General features: G+C 47.1%; 1 protein-coding gene across 5 annotated transcripts in view; it reads right to left on the reverse strand.

The window, feature by feature from the left end:
* The window catches only part of Aff3 (ALF transcription elongation factor 3), a 440,706-nt gene that overhangs the window by 22,585 nt on the left and 398,613 nt on the right, over window positions 1-19,508 (reverse strand). For all 5 annotated transcript variants that reach the window (XM_085836589.1, XM_085836598.1, XM_085836585.1 and 2 more), the window contains 5 exons: window positions 18,230-18,419; window positions 9,516-10,616; window positions 7,866-7,990; window positions 4,665-4,866; window positions 3,602-3,729 (listed from right to left, as the gene is read on the reverse strand). In XM_085836589.1, the coding sequence (XP_085692715.1) occupies window positions 3,602-3,729; window positions 4,665-4,866; window positions 7,866-7,990; window positions 9,516-10,616; window positions 18,230-18,419 (1,746 nt within the window). The remainder of the gene's footprint in view (window positions 1-3,601; window positions 3,730-4,664; window positions 4,867-7,865; window positions 7,991-9,515; window positions 10,617-18,229; window positions 18,420-19,508) is intronic.

The following is a 19,508-nucleotide window of genomic DNA, read 5'->3' on the forward strand; positions in this document are numbered from 1 at the left end:
ATATACAGCTCACTGCTTTGCACTAATAAGACCAGCATCTAAGCTGTGGGTTGAACCAAGCACTGACGCTCCTTGATATAAATTCTCGGATTCTGTCTTTTAAAAGAAAAGTCTGTTTTCCACCTTCCTCCTGAGGCTGTGGAGTAGTAATTGTCCCTGCTTTTCATGCTTTTGTGGAATGTCAGGGGAGGAGGGGCTGTCAGACTGCTGCTAGTCTGTGCCTGCAGCTTACCAAGAGCAAGCCGACCTTGATTCAGGTTCTAAAATAAGAGCTATCCCCTTCAGTTCATTTGCATCCTCAAAGCACTAACTGCTGCTTAATTGGTAAGAAACATAGGAAGTGAGGTGTGGAAGGCATGAATCTAAGCGCTCTTTCATGCAAGTTTATGGAAAAAGAAAGAGAGAAAGATCCAGGCCCTCCCCTGGGAAAGGCATTTATAATTCAGCTATATTCATTCAGCACCCATTCTTGACAGCCTGGTGGATTCAGTTGTCTGAATTGTATGTTTATTCAACCATTAACAAGTATTTATAATACAAAAGGATGAATTTCCTTTTTTAGAAAAAGCTATTCGACTGCAGCTTGGGTTGATGTGCAGGGGAGTCTCCCCCCTCTGTGGAGAAGGGGGGAAGGATGGAGGAGGTCAGGTGAGAGCCAGGACCCAGAGGAGAGGAAGAGGGGAAGATGTGATTGGGTTGCAAAGTAAATAACTAAATCAAGGAATGAAAACAAAGTAACTAAGCCAGAGTGTGGCACCTGTTACTTTTTGGATCATTCTAGTTGTTTCCCATCACCTTCTCAGTGGCTCTGCCCTAATGATCTGGCCCCTTCCTTTCTTCTCCTGGCAGCTTCTCTGTTCATCTCAGGGCCCATTGATGCCCCAGTGAAGATAAACCAAAGAAAGTGGAAGGGGCTGAGGACCTTCTTGACCAGGAAGCTGCCAGGGCAGAAAATGTCAGGTAATAGAGGAAGAAAAGGAAGTGAGAGAGAAGGAAAAGGAAGTGAGAGAAAAGGAAAAGGAAGTGAGAGGAGGGAAGGAAAAGGGGAGGGCAGGAAGGGTTTATTTGCATCACCCGCTTAGGGATGGTACTGCCCATAGTGGGCTGGGCTCCTGCACCAACAGACACTCAAGAGAACACCCCATAAACATAGCCTCAGGCCATTTCTTCTGGAGACAGTTGCTTAACTGAGGTTTCCTCTTCCAGATGTGTCAAGTTAGAACTAATTATGACAGAAAGGAAGGAAGAACGGGGGATGTGGGAGTACACATGAAGGGGGAAGAAGAGGAAAAGAAGCTGATGGGAACTAAGATAAGGAACTAAGAGGGAAGAGAAGGGGCGGGAAGAGAAGCAGGTTGGCCATAGCAGTCACAGTAGTGGTGGTTGTATGGGTCCACCATGGGCTTCTCTCCTCTGACTCTGGAGAATAACAGAATGAACTCATCAGTCTATCCTGGCTGTTGCCTGTACCCGGCACATAGTAGGTGCTTTGTATGTAGCAGCCGGGCGTGTAAGACATTTTGCATGTCAGGTGACTTTGGTCTCTCGAGGGACAGCTATTTTCATGGTTTAAAGGGAGAGACAATGTTGGTTCTTTGCCTTTTGAGTTTTTAGACTCTTCCCACAGCTTTCTTAGGCCGGTGGCTGTTTCTGTTGTGTGTTTATTTTTCTAACAGAGATTGCAAATCACTTGGGGTAAGTGGACACTCCTCTCCATGCAGGGGGTGTGGAAGAAAGCTTTTCCATTTCGTTCTACCATATCCCTAAGAGAACAAACAGTCCCAGCACAGGCAACAGCCAGAGCTATGCGTCCTGCCAACAGGCTGAGCCTCTTCACTGGTACAGATGAGGAATATAATGAGAAACATTTCCACTCATAAAAAGTTCTAGAAACTTTACATATTGGGCTGCTCTTTCTGACTCAGCCCTCTATTTTGAACACTGGGGAAGTCATTAAACTTATTTTCTCATACATACTTGTTTTTTCTTCTTATCTTTATTATGCTCCCATGTCATATACTGGAAATATTTGGTGTTTTGGGCACCCCAATGCCTAACACTTCTGTTACCAGCTGTGAGTCCAAACCACAAATCCTACGATCACCTTAATTATCACTCTAATTCTGTTTGTTTTCAAACATGACTAAAATTCACAGGGACAATTTCCACACAAAGTCCGAGAGAGACCTCAGTTGACCACCTGACTGGCATCCCAAGGGCCAATGAGCACCTCCCCTTGTGCTCAGCAAAGGGAAGGTGACTAAAGTGGGTGCTGGAGCAGCTGAGGGGACGGGAGGGGAGGGCTGCATGCAGGGAGCTGGCATGCAGTTCCAGTAACCAGATGAGGAAGGGAGACCTCGCTCCCCAGATTCAGTTACCTTAGCACGCGATTTTTAAATGACACATCTGGCTTCCAACCCCAGAACTCTGTGCCCTGGTTAATGTATAAAAGTCTAATTAATACGTAAAAGATCACCACTCGACTTAGGTCTGACAGAGAAGCAGGGAACACATTCTATACTTGGGTGAGGATGAGGGAGGGCTGTCAAACAGTGAGCAAGGCTGTGATCCCAGCAGGGTGCCTGCGGTTCCCCAGATGTTGCTGCTTGTGAGGCACCCCAAACGAGGGAGGCAGTCATCACTGGTATTATTGATCTTTCTGAGAACGGGCTGGGACACCTTGAGAGCACTTTATAGTCTGACTTTCAGAGGGCTTTTGGCTTATAGTCTGTCACTGCAGTTGAACTGTAAGCCACCGGAGGGCAGGAATCTCCTGCCTGCTGTTTCTGGAGACTTCATTTATCCTGCCTCATGTGGACATGCATTGCACTGCATGCTTGTGGGTCAGCTAACAACTGAAAGCAGGATTCAAGCTGAACTCATGAAATTCCACCTTCTGCCTCCTTGACACCTGCTTTCTCCCTGGAACACTAAATTATCTTCAGCCTCCAGAGCATGGCTGGCCAGTCTTCTTACTCACCTTCCACTCCTTTCTCCTTGTGAGCTTGTGCTGGCTATGGGAGTTGCATTCAGGTTTTAGCAGTAGAAGTGGACAGATGATGTGGGGCTGGCTGTTCTGTATCAGGCCTGTTTACGCTGTTACAAAGGACCCACATCTTGCCAGAAAACAGCATTCAGGGGCAAATCGACTTTGGCCATCCTAAGAAGCACTTTTGGTTCTGTAAATCTGATATCCCTTAATCCATATCCTTAGAAATAAGAGTCACCGGGGTCTGGACAGAGAGCTGAGCAGTTAAGAGTATACCCTGCTCTTGCAAAGGGCTTGCGTTTGGTCTCAGAACCCACACTGGGCGAGCGATCCATGAATACCCACACTCATGGACACATACCCAGACAGATACATACATAATTAAAGAAGAAATAGGCCCATCAGTTCAGTTTGCCTCATTTTCTTGAGGCCTTGGGTGCTAAACCCATTATCCCTGGTGATCCTGTTTACCCAGGGGTGGCCACAAAGTTAGGGCTTCCTTTGAGAAGGACATGTAGGTGACCATATCGTGTAAAGGTAAATAGCCACATCAAAAATGAGAGGCAGCGATCTTTTTCTACCTTCTTCTTCCTCGCCATATTAAGAACTTACATGTCATCGAAGATCAGTTTCTGTCTTTTGCAGTCCCTGTGGCCATTGGAACCTGGAGACCACGGCTCCGTCTGGGGCCGTGACTTGCTATGGAGGGTGCCATTTTCAGAACTGTTGTGAGATGCCTTCTAAATAAAAAATGAGACAGAAGCCACTGAGACATGGCCACTTGGCCGAGAGAGCCACTAGATACCTTTTAACCCATAGAATATCACTCTGTTCTGTACTAGACATGATGGTGATTTTGTTTCAATAAAGAAAAAGTAACACAGGTTGTGTATTTTTTATCCAAAATACTGGGGACCACAAGTGATTTTTTTGGGAGGTAGAACCCAAGTCTAAGTATGAAATGCATCTGTTTTTCTCCCCACGAGTGTAGTGATTAGATATACATTAAAGCAATTGTATGCTGTATGTTTTAAAACAGTTTTGTGAATCTATCCTAGGAGGAAGTCAGGTGTGGAATGACCCGATTGCAGAATTATGTTGGTGTTCAGCAAGTTTCAGATCTTGGAACCCTGTGGCTTAGGGATGCTCAGCCTGTGCATGTCTAGGGATCAAGCTGAGGACTTCTGCACCGTTGTCAATTCTGTCCCCATGGCAATATAAAAAAGGGTGTCTTATTCTCCTTCCATGGATGGGAGAAGAGACTGGGTGGGTTAGGCAACTTTCTCAAGTTCAAATAGCAACCATGGGTGGAGGCCCTGGGCTTGTATTTTTCCCAATTTAGATACATATCAGAATCATATGGAAGCCTGCTAAAACAGATTGCTGACTCAGCTTCTGCTTTAGTAGATCTAGGGTAGATCTAAGGATTCTCTCTCTCTCTCTCTCTCTCTATCTCTCTCTCTCTCTCCCTGTCTCTGTCTCTCTGTCTCTCTCCAGATAAGGTTTTGATATGTAAATCTGGGCTGATTTTGAACTACCTCAGCCTGCTGAATGCTAGGATCACAGGTGTGTGCTGCTGCCACAGTCCCCGTGAGAATCTGGATTTCTAAGCTAGGCACAGAGTGGCGGGCTCAGTTTCACTGGGTTTATTTAGAAAGAAAGGGCCTTGACAAACCGTGAGGTCCCCAGCAAGTGTCTGCAGCTGACTCTCAGCCTTAGGCTCTTTGTTGGAAGACGCTGAAGTCAACAACCCGTTGCCGTGAGGTCGGCTGGAAGAAGTCAGGTCCTCGCTGGCGTATTTGTGTTTACATGTGTCTGAGAGTGGCGAAGTGGGCGACCGGAGCATCTTTTCATTTTTGTTTATTGGTATTGCCAAGCTGAAAAGAGAAACAGCAACGGAGCGTCCCAATGTGCACAGGGAAGAGAGGCCGTGCTTCTTGTACTGCCCAACCTCTTACTTAACATCTGTTGGCAGGAGGCAGTTTCTTGGGAATTACTTTGGCAAAGTGACTTTATGGCACCAGGATCACAGTAAACAATAAACAGAGTGCATGCTTGGTTTCTTTACTTTATGGGGACGTGCAGTAATCTCGAGTTCCTGCTAATGAGGGACTGAGAAGAGTAACATGTCCACACTCTCAGTGCTTCATCAAGGGGTCTACAAATACTGAATAAGTGAGCTGTTCCTCATGAGCCTGAGTAGCTGGGAAAAACCAAGCAACAGTCAACAGCAGTAAACTGTACTCTGTTTCTTAGAGGGCCCCCACTGGCCAGCGACTGAGTCTGCAGGATACCGTCACAGAACATCAGGGTGACTCCAAGGCCTGAAGCCACCTTCCAACCACTGAGTTTCTGAATTCACCAGGCACGGATCAGAATAAACACAGAACAAAGCAACTGGTACCTGAAACCACAATTTCTGATCCTCAGCTCTTACTTTTTACCTTAAAGACGACTGTCTATTCTTAAACAGAATTTCTCCAAATCAACCATCAGAGAAGACAGACTGACTGACACTAAAGTCTTACCGTGTCTATGATAATGCTTCCTGCCGGGGATCTATGCGTTTTGCATTAGGAAGAGGAATTGTTTGTGAAGGATATGGTATCCCGAAAGAGTCAATCACTGCTAACCAAAGATGCCCATGGAGTCACCTAATACAATTTACACAACAGAACAGTAAAACCGATGAAGGGTTAGCCTGTGACTCCTGGGGTTATGATGAGTTAATTGTATGTGTTGGTTATCAGAGCAAACAAGCCATTAAGTCACTTCAAAAGCAATTTCCTTAGCTGGTAGTCACAGTGGGAACCTTAAACACTGTCCTCTAAATTAAACAGCAAAGTTCTTTAACATCATGCAAATAGATACGCGCGGAGACAGAATTTCTGGTTCCAAAAGTACTCAGTCTATAACATGTTATAGACAACTGTTCTGGGTGAGTCTCAAGTAGTGTCTGCTGCCGGGAAGGATGCTGATGTTAAGGATAGAGGTTGGAAGCCTGAAAGCCACCGTTTCTTGACACGGGAGTGCAAAACCCTGCTTCTAAGCATCTATAATTTTACATTCTTTAATGTGTCATGAAGAACAAACTAGGACATTAAGTATCATCATGGGTCTATCTGATTGTTCCCTCTTCATCATTGCGAGTTTACACAGAGGACTTAAGAAGCATCCCCTGGGCCGGGCGTGGTGGCGCACGCCTTTAATCCCAGCACTCGGGAGGCAGAGGCAGGTGGATTTCTGAGTTCGAGGCCAGCCTGGTCTACAAAGTGAGTTCCAGGACAGCCAGGGCTATACAGAGAAACCCTGTCTCGAAAAAACCAAAAAAAAAAAAAAAAAAAAAAAAGAAGCATCCCCTGGAGAGCTCGCTGGGTGATCAGCTCTGTGCTCTCCTGAGGTGGTAACACTTGGCAGACCTGTGAGAGAAGTACAATCCCCAGAGCTTCAGGGACCACCTTTCCCAGCGAGAACACTACCTGTTTGCTCACATTGTTTCCCTACTTAGTTTGCGCACACTGTATTGCTAGGTGTTCCCACTCATATTGTGTTGCTACTTAGTGTTAGCAAAGCAATCAGATACGGAGGCTCTGCCAGACAGTGTGAGGGCAAGAATTTTAAACTCCAGGTCCATGACTCTGGATGGCAGAGAGGGTTCCATGTCACCATCACTCTCAAACATCTCAACTCTCTTTGGAACATCTCCTTTAGTTCCAAGCAAGGGCAAGGATAGGAAGAACAGTTAAGCTGGAGTCAACCTTAGCAACACCCACAGTTGTGCCTCAGCAGAAACCACTGTGCTTTCTGGAAATACCATAGTTGTTGCAGACACCTTGAAATATCATTGGTGCTCATAGCTATGCAGTGGTTATAACAGTCACTAGATAGGAAGGTTATTTAATGCACTCACAAATGCACATAAAACATATTGCACATTAAAGAGAACCATTTCGGGGGGCAGAGTCCCTCCATTCCCATTGCCCTAGTCCTTCAGAATGCACAGAGGACTGTGGGAGCACTGAGGATCTGCTCCCTCCTGTGCAGGGCTTCAGCCTCCCTCCTCAAGGTGATCCCCACAGCACTGTGGCCTGTGTGCCTCTGCTCACCAATTTCATCTTTGACTCTCAGCGCTGCTCTACATCTTCCCCAACCTTTCAGTTTACATTTTTATGTGCTGTGCAGAACCATTAATCTCCTCTTTAAAGCCCTCTATGTATAGTCAGGGAGAGAGAGAGGTGTCTCAGCAGAGGAACAGCGGGGTCTGGGCTGAGGTGCTTCTAAATGGAAAAGCCTCTATGACAGAAGCTAAGCTACTTGCTTTAATGAATACCTGGGACCTTGCCTTGCTGGAGGACCATTTATCACAGAGGGAGGTGGTGTGTGGGGGCCTGTGCTGTTCCTCTAGAGGAATCACTGGGTGGTGGTTTGACCTTGGAAGCACACGTCCTTTTTAAGTCTACAATTTGTCTATGCCCAAGAGCTTAGGTCCATCACCTGCAGACTCAAAGTGTGGATTTCCCACGTCCTTGGGGTTTTATGTTTTTATGTGCTTAGCAGCTACTATTAAAATACTAGCTTGTAACGTTTGGTTATCACATCTGGGGGGGGGATATCATCTCTGGGGAGTACAGAGCTCAGAGCTGTGCTGCCTGGCTGCTGGTCTCTGGTTACACGGAAGGACCTGCCATAGCTGTCAAAAGCAGAGCCAGAGGCTCGCACTTGGACCTAAGTATCAGTTTTGGATACTCTGAGGGCCCAAGGCCACAGACTCAGAGTAGAGCAATCAAAAGACCCTCAGTCTCCTCCACACAGCAGGTGACTTTCAGACTCAGTGGCCTGCCTCAGCTCACCCCCACCCTCTGGGGAACAGGCTTACCTGTTGACGTTCACATTGCAGTGATTGCCGGACAAGGCGTTATTAGTGGAGGCGGCGAGACGTGAGGCGCTCTCCTTCCTTCCCTGGACCTTCTTTATCTCCCTGTAGTCATCTTCATTGTCGCACTGGATGATAATAAGCAGAAGCCATTCAGCTTTGGGTTTATACGTGACTTAATGAAGGGAAAGATACCGTGTTGTGATCAAAATATGCGTGACGAAGGCTGCTTCGTGTTCAGCTTTGCAGACCAGATCTGGTCTGAATTAGCGTGTGGCGTCACTATCCCACATCCCTGACTGGTATGAGAATAAAGTATACGCAGTGTGCTCTGCACAAACTTGTTGGAGTAACCACGGTGAGAAACCCCAGCTCTGCCTCTTTAAAGCCATGTGTGCCTTTGGTGAACGGCAAGCAGTGGCTGTTGCCTGGTGTGCTTTACTTCTGGCCCTGAATACTTTAAAGTTCCTTTTGGTAAAATAGAACCTCTTTTGGGTTCTTGCTGCAACAAATGTGTTTGACTCTACAGTGTTAGGGAACAATAGAAATCCACTCCCCAAAGTGCTACTCCTGGAGAGACAAGAGCTTAATCTAGGGTGGTATCCCCAGGGCTGTATGGGGGTGTTTGCCAGGAGAAAAGGCAAGCATAAAAGCCAGAGAGAACTTGACTCTTGTTAGCTAGGACTGTGTCATGCAGCCTCTGCCATAGAGAACTTCAAAGCTCATGTTGTTACAATGGCCCCATGAGGAGTCCAAAGCCAACTTTAAGTCCTTGGCTGTCAGTTATGAAGCATCAGTAGGGGGGACCCAGCTGTGCCAGTCTGTGTAGGGAGTCTGGTTAATCATTTGCCCTCTCCAGCCCGCCTGTGGAAAATGGGTGGCATAGGGGACTGTGATATTCTCTACTGAAGGCTAGTTCCCTTGTTCTTGGCAGACAGGCAGTTGACGCATTTGGTCCTGCAAGGTAAAAGGCACTCGCTGCCAAGCCTGATGACCTGAGTTCAATTCCTAGGACCCATGTTGTGGAAATAAACAACTAACTCTCACAAATTTGTCTTATGACCCTGATGTGTGTGTGTGTGTGTGTGTAAAAGCCTTTGCATACGTAGTAAGAACAAAGGAAGAAGCTACCCTTTGGTGGTCCTTCTTTTCCAAGGTTTTCAAGTTCTACTTTATAGGGATAAGCTTTTTAATGTTACTCTGTGAAGAAAGACATTTTGTGTCTGAATCATAAATTCTCTTGCTTATACTAAAGATGACTGTAACCAGGAGAGATGATGCCTTTGACATATACCCTTCCAAAATGAGGAATACCTTCATTTTGGCCAGGAGGATTGTCTAATAAACATTATTTCCAGGTCACCTTATTTAACCAGTCTCCCCTTTCCCCTGCATTCTGCCTGGATCTGAACACTCAGTCTTGTCTGAATAATCATTTCTTCAGGCTGGGACAGTGTTTAAGAATTCACAGCTATCAGGTGTGATGGTACTTCCTTATTGCGTGTGTATAACAACTACTTATGTAGTTATTGGAGGACACACAACTGCAGACACCCACAGTCCAGACCAGCAGCTTATTATCTGGGATCTACCCCTCGCCCTCCAGTGCAAAGCGACACAGAGAACGACTGCTCCTCCCAACTCTAGGCCTACCTTGCGTTTCCTCTTGGATTTTGGCAAAGTCTTTTCAGCAGGTGTGTCTAATGCATGACTGGCTGGGGCACTATCAGTGTCCTTGGCCGAAGGAGCACTCAAGACCCCAGGCTCCTGGGACAGGTGTTCTGGGATCCTGGACAGGAGGGTCAAGTCAATTTTGACCCAGAGAGACCTGACCTCATCGCTGTCCTTTAGCGGAGATAGCAGTTCATTCCTGCCAAAGGGGACCAGCGTGTAGAACTGTTCCTCTAGCTCCTTGGCAATGTCACTGGTGGTCCTGGCATTGATGGAGCCCACAGAAGCCCGGGAGGTGCTGCTGCTGCTGCTGTTGCTGCTGCTGCTGCTGCTGCTGGCGGCCTCCTTCAGCCGCTGCTCGCTTCCAGTGGTGGTCGCAGCCTTGGACAGTACGTACTCCTCTTGCTCTGACTCCAGGTCTGAGTCCGAGGAGGAAGAGGAAGACGAAGATTCTGTTTCAATAAACTCCTTGGATTTGGGGACGATTCTGCTCAGCCCCCTCGTGCGCCGCTTCTCACAGGTCACGGAGGAGCGCAGCTCCTTGCGGTGGCCTGTCCTGTTGTTACCACAGGGTCTGGTTTTGGGGGGCTCTAGGGGTCCCACCACGCTCGCCCCCAGCGTGTCTGGGGCCACTGGCTCCTCAGGCCGGTGGCAGTTGGCACCATCCCCGGCTGAGGTCCTCTCGGTGCGCCGGGTGGGCTTCTTGCCTGCTGACCTGCGGGTGGGCGCAGGCGCGCTCTCCGTGGGTGCGCTGGGCACCGCGGGTGGGAGGGCAGCTGCGGTCACAGCCACAGCAGCGGGTGGGGACTTCTGCTTTACACTTTTGCTGCCAGGGGCCTTGTTTGCGGTCCTAGGCCGCTGCTCCTCCTTGCAGGTGGTCTTGAGCTCCTTGTCCCTCAGGCTGGCTTGGCAGATCTCGGGAAGTTTCCCGCAGTCTTGCCCTTCATCTTTCACCGGCGGCGTGTAGTATTGATTCCTTTCCGGGCCGTGGCTTTCATTTTGGATCAGAATTGGCGGCTTGTGAGGATTAACTTTGTTTAGCCATTTATCCAGCTGCCACTTGTTAGAGGACGCAGGTTCGGCCTGAAAACAGAAAACCCGGGACAAACAACACAGCTTTTATAACAGGCTCACTTGAAAGGGGCCCTGGCCATTTTGATCTTGACATTCTCTGCTAAGCAAAAGAAAACTGAATGGGCTGGCAACAAACAAAATGGAAACGCAGGTATGTCGGGCAGCGCTCTGCTGGTACAGAGGATGCCCAGCTGGCCCCTGGCTTTTCTGTATCCACAAAGCAGTTTCAAGTCCACTTAATAAAACAACAGGAAAGCAATGAACCTCCCCAGCTCACCCCTAGAACTTCTAAGTGTTAAACAGTTAGTTATGTGTATGCAGATATATCAATCCATGTATATTTACACATATACGCCCAAATTTGAGATTAAATCTGAGATTCTATGAACTTAACTGGAAGGTCCTGAATATTAAAATTCTCTCTCTCTCTCTCTCTCTCTCTCTCTCTCTCTCTCTCTCTCTCTCTCCTTCCTTCCTTCTTTCTTTCTTTCTTTTTTTCTTGTTATCTTTGGGAAAATCTTTGAACCGAGAACCCAGGCCCCCTCCCCCATTAGCGTATAATTTATGCAGAAAAACACGTAAGCCACAGGTATTAAACCACAAAAGCAATGACATTGAAGATGATGCCCAGTGTGCCCTGTAAGCCCTGACAGCCTGAGTTCGCCCCCAGCCTGCTTCTGCCAGCTCTGCCATGCTCTGCTAGGAATGTCTGGACACAGGAGACTCAGAAACCATTCCTGGAGACAGTTTTCTAACTTAGAGCAAATTGTGGGTGTCACAGTTTTAAAATTCCGACCTCTGGACCAGCTTACACAGAGGGTGCATGGAATTCTCTGGAACTGAATAGGAAAGGCTGGGTTGGCATCCCTCCCCCAAGAAGTCTACAGTTTTGAGCTGAGTCTGTAAGGATTTGTGTTCCAAACAGGTTAAAAATGAAGATTCCACAGAGAATGTTGGTTTCTAATAAAAGCTCACTTTGTAATGCTAGGATTCAATAAAATAAACAGAAATGGTGCCTTTTGAGAAGCATGGAACTTCAGCGACAGATTTCTAATCTGTGACTGAGAATGACAAGGGTCAAACATTTGAAGAATCACAGTAATTTCCTTAATGTTTCTGTATGGTCTCTTCTCTCTGAATCCATGGCATTCGCTACTCCAGGGACCAGATGCTAGCCTAGAATAGAGGCTCTCGGCCTTCCTAATGCTGGGATCCTTTAACGCAGTTCCTCACGCCGTGGTGACCCCCAACCATAAAATTATTTTCATTGCTACTTCATAACTGCAATTTGCTACTGTTATGAAAATCTCTGTGTTTTCTGATGGCCTTAGGCGACCCCTGGGAAGGGGTCATTTCATCCCCAAAAGGGGTCATGAGCCACAGGCTGAGAACTACTGGCCTAGAACAAGCTTGTCTGTCTGAGTCAGGACTGTCACCTACCTATCTACCTATCTTATTCATCATTTATCTATTTACCGATTATCTATCTATCTATCAATCATCAATCAACCTATTTACCCACCTATCTACCTACCCTACTCATCATTTGCTGTCTGTCTATTCACCTATCACTCACCTGTCACCAATCTGTCAATCATCTATCATTGAATGGTGTACCAGGCCTTACACATACCAGGCAAACAATAACCCGATCTCTACCTCCAGCCTCTTAGCTATGTTTCAAACTTTCCAGTCCAAAGCGTAGAGGCAGAACCAGTCAGGTTCTTCTCTGTGAGAATATACATTTCTATTATAACCTCTTTCATATCAAGATTTATTTTTCATAAGGAGGTGCATATGGACAGCAGAGCTGGGTCTCTGGCTGTTGTTACAGATCTAAGTGGACAAGGGGAGAGTTGTGTCTGAGACACGAGGATACTAGACAGGCCCACAGAGGTGAGGGTACAAGGTTCAGGGTGGTGGGAAGCCTCTGATAACATCAGGGGATGGAGCGAGCATGTCACCAACCACAGCTGTGGTTGGGAGCAGCGACACCCCACTGCTCATTCTTAGCAGATGAGACCAGCCTGGTCTCCCTTATTCTGAATGCTCAGGACCTGGAACTCTTTGGGTTTTATATTATTTTTGGATTTTGGAATATTTGTATATAATTATGAGATCATTTAGAGATGGAACCCAAGTCTAAATGTAGAAGTCATTAAACTTCATACATACCTGATTGTGCATGTGCGTGTGTTAGTGTGTGTGTGTGTGTGTTTGTATGTGTGTGTTCATGCATGTACATGCCTAAGCGTGTTTGCGTACACACCACAGCATGCACGTGGAAGTCAGAAACCACCTCAGGTGTCAGTAATCATCTTGTTTGACACAGGCTCTCTGGTGTCGTCTCTGCTGCCCATGGCTAGCTAGCTTGCCAGCTTTGCCCCATGGATTTTCCTGTGTTTGCTTCCCATCTCTCTGCAGAAAGCCTAGGGTTGCAGATGTGAGTTACCACCATGCCTGGCTTCCTGTGGTTCTGGGTCTCAGCTCCTCACCCTCATGCAGCAAACACTTCACTTGCAGAACTATCCCTGCCCCTTAGTGGTAATTTTGTGCAGCTTTAATGTGTACATACAACCAAGTGTTCTGCTGTGGAGTTTTCCACCAGTGGCCTCATGGCAGCACTTAGTAGGCTGCAGATTTTAGAGCATCTGGATTCGGGTACTCAAGCTAATCCCTGAGTGTTACCTCTGAGTGTTACATGTGATTTTTATTTTATTTTATTTTATTTTATTGGCTTCTTAAGAGAAAGGGAAGCAGAGAAGCCTGTAGAGATGTCTGCCTGGTTTAGGCTGCAGTGGCAGCAAATGGGACAATAGGAACAGAAGAGCTTCTTGCCAAGGGGAACTTGCTGCTGTGTTTGGCTCCCCAGGCTCTCAGCTCTTGTGTGAGGCAAACACAGCTGCATATGGGAAGAGTCACCATGGAACTTCAGAGTGGGACCACTGATAGTGAATTGTAGAATTTCACGGGCCCATTGCCAGACGTACTCTGGGGTCATTTTTTTCCCCTTGTACTTCAGAGCTGAATGAATCAGTGTGAAGTATCATTTTCAACACAGCACTAAATCACATTCTCCCCCTCAAGGGTCTCCAATAACCTCCTATTGCCTCTTAGACAAAACCCGAATCCCCAGTCTGGCATTCAAGAGCCATCATCCTGGGATCATTTATCATTGCTAGAGCATCTACGTATGCCTCCCGCTTTGCATACATCAACCAATTTAATCTTTGCAGATAAGAAATGCTACCTGTAATTTGTGGATGGGGCTTAGAGGTGCTCTGTGAGATGCCAAGGCTGCCTGGTTCCTAGTGACTTCAGGCTTGCCTACCCGGTGTACAGATCAGGTTCTCCACACAAGCTGCCTCCCCTCCTCCAGGACTCTCTGAGTAGCCTTACGTAAGGGATTCCAATCTTTTAAGAAATGTCAATCCTGAACCCAAAATGAGAGTTTTAGACAGACTTCTTGGAGAAAACATGACTCCTGCGAACCATGTCTGTTGGCCTCTACCTCACCACGCAGCATAGTCTTTCTGGTGTTTGTTCCCGGGTTTGTGATTTGTAGCTTCAACATCGTCTACACTGCTTTCAGGCTAGGACCTGGTCCTTTTTATGGCTTGCAGCAGTTATGCCAGGCCTGGGAGCTTGATGGCGATGCCTCTGCTCTCAGAAGAACTGCATATACCTCTGTTCCTCATGGATGAGGGAGGAGCGCTGTGGCTGAAGCTAACATGGCGGGTGGAGGGGAGGCAATTCTGGCCATGGAATCTCAAACAACAGGTAATCAAGGGAAGACAAAGCCGAGACTTCAAATCCTATCCCACAACCATGTGCTGAGGCATTACTGAGGTTTCTGCCTGGGGTCTGTGTCTGTCTCCTGGGGGTTCACTGCCTTGCATGCACAGCTACAGCTCTCTTCCCTGGTTGATCTTCTGCATGATTCATATACAAGGTCTCCACACACATCCCCACCTCATCTACTTTACAGCACACATCACCATGTGCCCCTGAGAAATGTGATTAACAAGAGGCTGTGCATCCATCGGCATGAAGAACACACTCCATGCTTCCTCTGCTGGTTGTAAAGAAGAATCTGTAGTGTTCTTTTCTAACACATACTTTCTGTTCAAGTCTTCCTTGAAGATCTGCACTGGTCAGATCCACTACGGAAGAGCCGCAAGGGAAAAAAAGGTTTAGTGCAATATCTAGGTCGGGGGCTATTCAATATAAAGACACAGACTTAACCTGCTTTATCCAAGAATTCATATGATGTGACCAGGGTCTTTCTATAAGGACTCTGGCAACAGAAACCCTGTGTGCTCTCAGCGTGGCAAAGGCATGAAAAATCAGCTTCCAGCCCCGAGAAGCACTAGTGTGAATGAGCCTATGTCCAATGCCAGGAAAGTCCCTGAGAGAAAAATCAACTGAAAAAAATCAGTCCAGCATAAGGCCAGCCCAGAGGCGATTCACAGGGAGCGATGTGCATGCTGACAAGACTGTCCTGTGCAGGCTCGGCAACCTGCCCTGGGCCATGCTTCAGGGATTCATAAACCATGAAGTGGCTTTCAGCAACCATGTACATAAAGACCAGTTCTTAGGTATAGCAGGGTTTTCCCTGTCCAATTAATTTAATTATTTATACAAGGAGAAGCCTGTGATTAGACAGGGAAAAGGGAGGTGACTCGAAGAGTTGCAGAGACAGAGACGGAGATGGAGGAGACAGGTAGGGGAGAAGGAAGCAAGATGGAGGACGGAGAGATTCACCATGGCTTTAAATAGCCACAGGTAGATATACTATCATATAGGGATAGAATAATTGGGGTAACTTGTCTAGGTAGGAGCTTGTATCATTATCAATTGGCTCTGAAATTATTAGAATAATTGGGGTAACTTGTCTAATCTAGGTAGGCAGCTTGTATCATTATCAATTGGCTCTGAAATTATTGTGTGGGCATCTTGTGAATTGAGAATTTATTGTTATGTAAATCTGAATGGTTAATTATAAACTTCAAGAGCTTTGATTTTACCTGTTCCTGGTTATGGTGATATCTAACCTCGAGGTGGGCAGTTATTGAATGGGGCTCGTGTGGCAATGACTTGCCAAGGGAACTTAGCTGTAGCAATGTGGCCCGCCAGCGCCCACTGTAGCTCAGAAACTTGTTGGACCTTAGGGGCCTCAGTGGGGCCCACAGGGTTTTCTAAGCACTGCCACACTGGAAGAAGACTTGTACATCAGAACATGAATGCGTCTGCTTCCTCTACTCCCGTGAAAGGGTGGTCTGGAAAAGAAGTGAGGGCCAAGGCTGTTTGCTTTGAGGCAGTGTAAGTGGGCCTGAGGAGTGGGCCGGGCAGTGTGGCTATCCAGAGCTGGTCTATCATGAGAGGCTTGTACTACAGGGCTCCATGCTGACAGGCAGACTGGGCCAGCAGAGTCTTACTGCTGCTTAGCACTGCGATGTTCATCTACCTACAAACTCTTCCTTCATATAGGCCATGTGTCTACGTTAGCCTTGGGGAAGAGGCTCAAAAAATCCAACTCTTATTCCAACAAATACATGTCCCTTGCCAGCAGAGAGGGACACTGAGTAGTGTGCTTAATGCATTACTCGGTGTCTGCCTTCTCTCTATACAGAGTAGGAAGGAAGTGGAAACCTCGCATGCTCTCTTAAGAACTTAAAAACTTCAGAGTCCCCCTCTTTAGCCAGGGACCCCCGAGACTTTCAGAAAGAAACGACAGGAGGCTCTCTATCCATCATCCAGAATTCCAGGCTTGATGCTGTTAGAGTGTCCCGCTGTTCTCAAGCAAAACTCTAGGAAACCCAGGAGCCCCAGGATTCAAATTTCAATGTGAAACCAAGACTTGTCACTTGTGATTTTAACCAGCAAAGTCACAAAGAGGAACCTGGATAGGAGGCACTTCATGGACCCCATGCCCTTCAGTTCACCCTCAGCCCGGGCTCCTGCACTGGCCTGGGACCCAGTACCATCTTCATCTACTCTATTCTCCCTCCTTCTCTCCTTTCCCCCTTCTGGCAATGGGGATTGAATCCAGGGCTTTGTGCATGTCAGGCAAGTACTCTAGCAATGGTTCTAATTCTAGCTCTGTCATTTCTTAAAATTCTATATTCTGAACTCTCTCAAAAAATTATAGCACAAGGTGGACACTAATAAAGTCCACTTACCTCCTGGATTTTATTCTCTTTAATTCCTATTTTTTTTCCATCTGAAATAACCCCCATGGGGATGTTAGCTCTGGGCAGACGGGACACTTTTTGTTAGGTAACTGCTACATTCCCAGGCCAACACCGAGTACTGTGGCTGCTGGTCAACTAATGTTTATTGAGTGGCTACAGAATGTATAAATGAATAATGAGGGAGGGATCGTGGCTTAGTTTCTGGGAAGAGCCAGGTTAAAATGAATTGGTTAGTGCTGCTGAGGCCTTTGCTCTTATGTGTATGGAGAGAGGCAGACAGAGCCGCAAGGAGAGCTGGGCAGACAGGAGAGGACTTTGTGGGGAGGAGAGAAAACACTGGGTAGAAGGCTCATTTTAGGATGAATGGAAAGCTTTGCCTTGAAGCAGAGAGGTGCTGACGAGGAAGGGAGGGTGTGGGGACATAAAACAAAAGCTGGCAGGGTGTGAGGAAGCCTCTGTGAGCCTGGAACCAAGCCGTAACTATTTCCATGTGTGGCACCTGGATGATGCCCGGTGTGGATGCTCTACACAGTGCTCTGCTCTCACCGCTGGACTTTTCAGGAGTAGGTCTGCACCTTTAGGAATTTGGCCCCTTGGATGTGTGCAAAGCCTTTCACCCCACAACCTACAGGGATGTCAACTGTTTTTATATTCTCGGGGTGGGGGGTGGGGAACTGTTTTTATTCACTATGTAGAAATCAAAGCCCACCCTTTCAGCTTCACAGGTTTAAGGACCGGGGTCTCCGTCCTCACCCAAGAACCTCTGGGCTCTGAATTATCATTTATATCCCCCTTTCCGCTAAAAGTAGAAGCAGCAATGTTTTTATTGATACCTTATAATGTTTTTATATGAGGCACCTAAAGCTTCCCTTTTAGATACCGATCACAGCTGTAAAAGGTTTCATTATTATTTGTAGGTGGTTGCTAATTTCCCCCATTATATTTTCACAAAGAAAATACACAATAAAGGGGGTTTTATTAATATTTATAGCCCCTGTTCTTCTGATCCGTGACAAACTGCAGAAAGGTAATATTCTAAGCATGCCCGATGCATAAAACTCTTTGGCCTGTGATTTACGGGTGGTCACACTTCCCAAGCGACAAACTTCTCTGCCTGGTTAATGCCTGGGATGACCCTGAGGGGGAGAGACCCCAGCCATAGGTTATTTCCTGTCAGTGATGTTTATAGCATGTGTGGAAATTTCTGGAAGCCGAACAACTATTTTTTTAGACAGTAAAGCTGATGCTTTGCATGTGAAAGGAAGCAGTGTCATCCTGAGACAGGAAGGAGAGGACACAGTGGAGAGCAGAGCTGAGACCCTAAGGCCAGAAGCTTGTCCAGGCTGGGGACAGCAGGAGGGTGGGTAGGCAGGCAGGATGAAAGCCAGGGCTGGGGACTCAGGACTCGAGTCTGCAGCCGCTGCCTACCTCGGGGCTGGAGCAGTGCGGAGGCTTGCTGCCCTCGCTCTCGCTCTCGCTGGAGCTGCTCTCCGTCTCGGAGTCGGAGCCGGAAGTGCTCTCTGAGTCGCTGGAGGAGCTGCTGCCGCCGCTGCTGCTGCTGCTGCCGCCCTTGCTGGATGGCGCCGAACTTCTACAGTTGGTCTGCTGAACCACGGAGCTGCCAGTCCACCAGGCCCCCCAAGAAGGAAAGGGAAAGAAAGCCAAATGAGCAAACAGGAAACACCAGCAGGCTGCCATCCTGGCAAAGGAAAGAGGAGGCACAGACTGCACACATCTGTCAAACAGGACCTGGACTCAGGACAACCATCCAAACCATCAAGGCCCAGAGCAGCCAAAATCAGACAAAATTAGACTCAGAAATAAAACTGGGAGCGAACAGCGCCCACTCGCTATTGGGCACTGGTTTGATGCGTGGCTACTTAGAGGGAGGTGGTGTGGTACTCTCGGCTTATTTCAAGGTTGCTGCTGTTCGTTCTGAGAACGGCTTTTCAAATGCGCCTCCACTCTAAAAACCCATACAGATTCGAGGGAATCCAAAGACCTCAGAATATTTTGCAAACCGTCAAAAATAACTCTGTTTTTGCTTTAGAGGAAAATGTCTAGTGGCAAGGAAACTGCAGAAAGGCCACAGGGTTCTGCTGTGAGCCTTCATGGCTCCTGGAAGATTCCAAAGATGTGGGGACTGTCAAAAGTTAAACATCTTGCTTCTCTCTGTTTTTCCATTGTAGAGTCCAGTGCTGTGGTCGTTATGGACGCTGGCATGGTGTGTGAACAGTAGCTTTGCAGTCCTTCACCAAGAGCCGATGATCTTTCACAACATTAAAAAAAAAAAAAATCACTCCTATAACAAGTAGAAATGGCATCCTCGGCTGACACCTGATAATTACACACGTGCTAGAATCTGCCATGTTGTCCCTATATTTTCAACAGGAAAATTCGATCCACACTTTTTCAAATGGTAGCTCACCAGCCACAAAAATTCAGGTATCACATATCCATCAAAGAGTGCATAAGTCAAAAAGAAAATGTTAGTGTGCTTGCACATTCACTGAAACATTCACGGATGCGTCCCTCTTAGCTTAAATTCTAACTCAGAAAATGCTGGTCACCTTTGAAGTACTGAGTTGGCAAAGAGTTGTTGGCCACTTCCCAACTGTGACCACGGCTTCAACAGGGCTGACTTCCACGAGGATATGGCGTTGGAGCTCCTTACAGTTTATGGTCTCAAGTGCCAAGGAGACTGGAC

Source organism: Mus caroli, unplaced genomic scaffold (genome assembly GCF_978045245.1).
Source record: "Mus caroli unplaced genomic scaffold, Mus_caroli_1 scaffold_1, whole genome shotgun sequence".
NCBI classification, from domain to species: domain Eukaryota; kingdom Metazoa; phylum Chordata; class Mammalia; order Rodentia; family Muridae; genus Mus; species Mus caroli.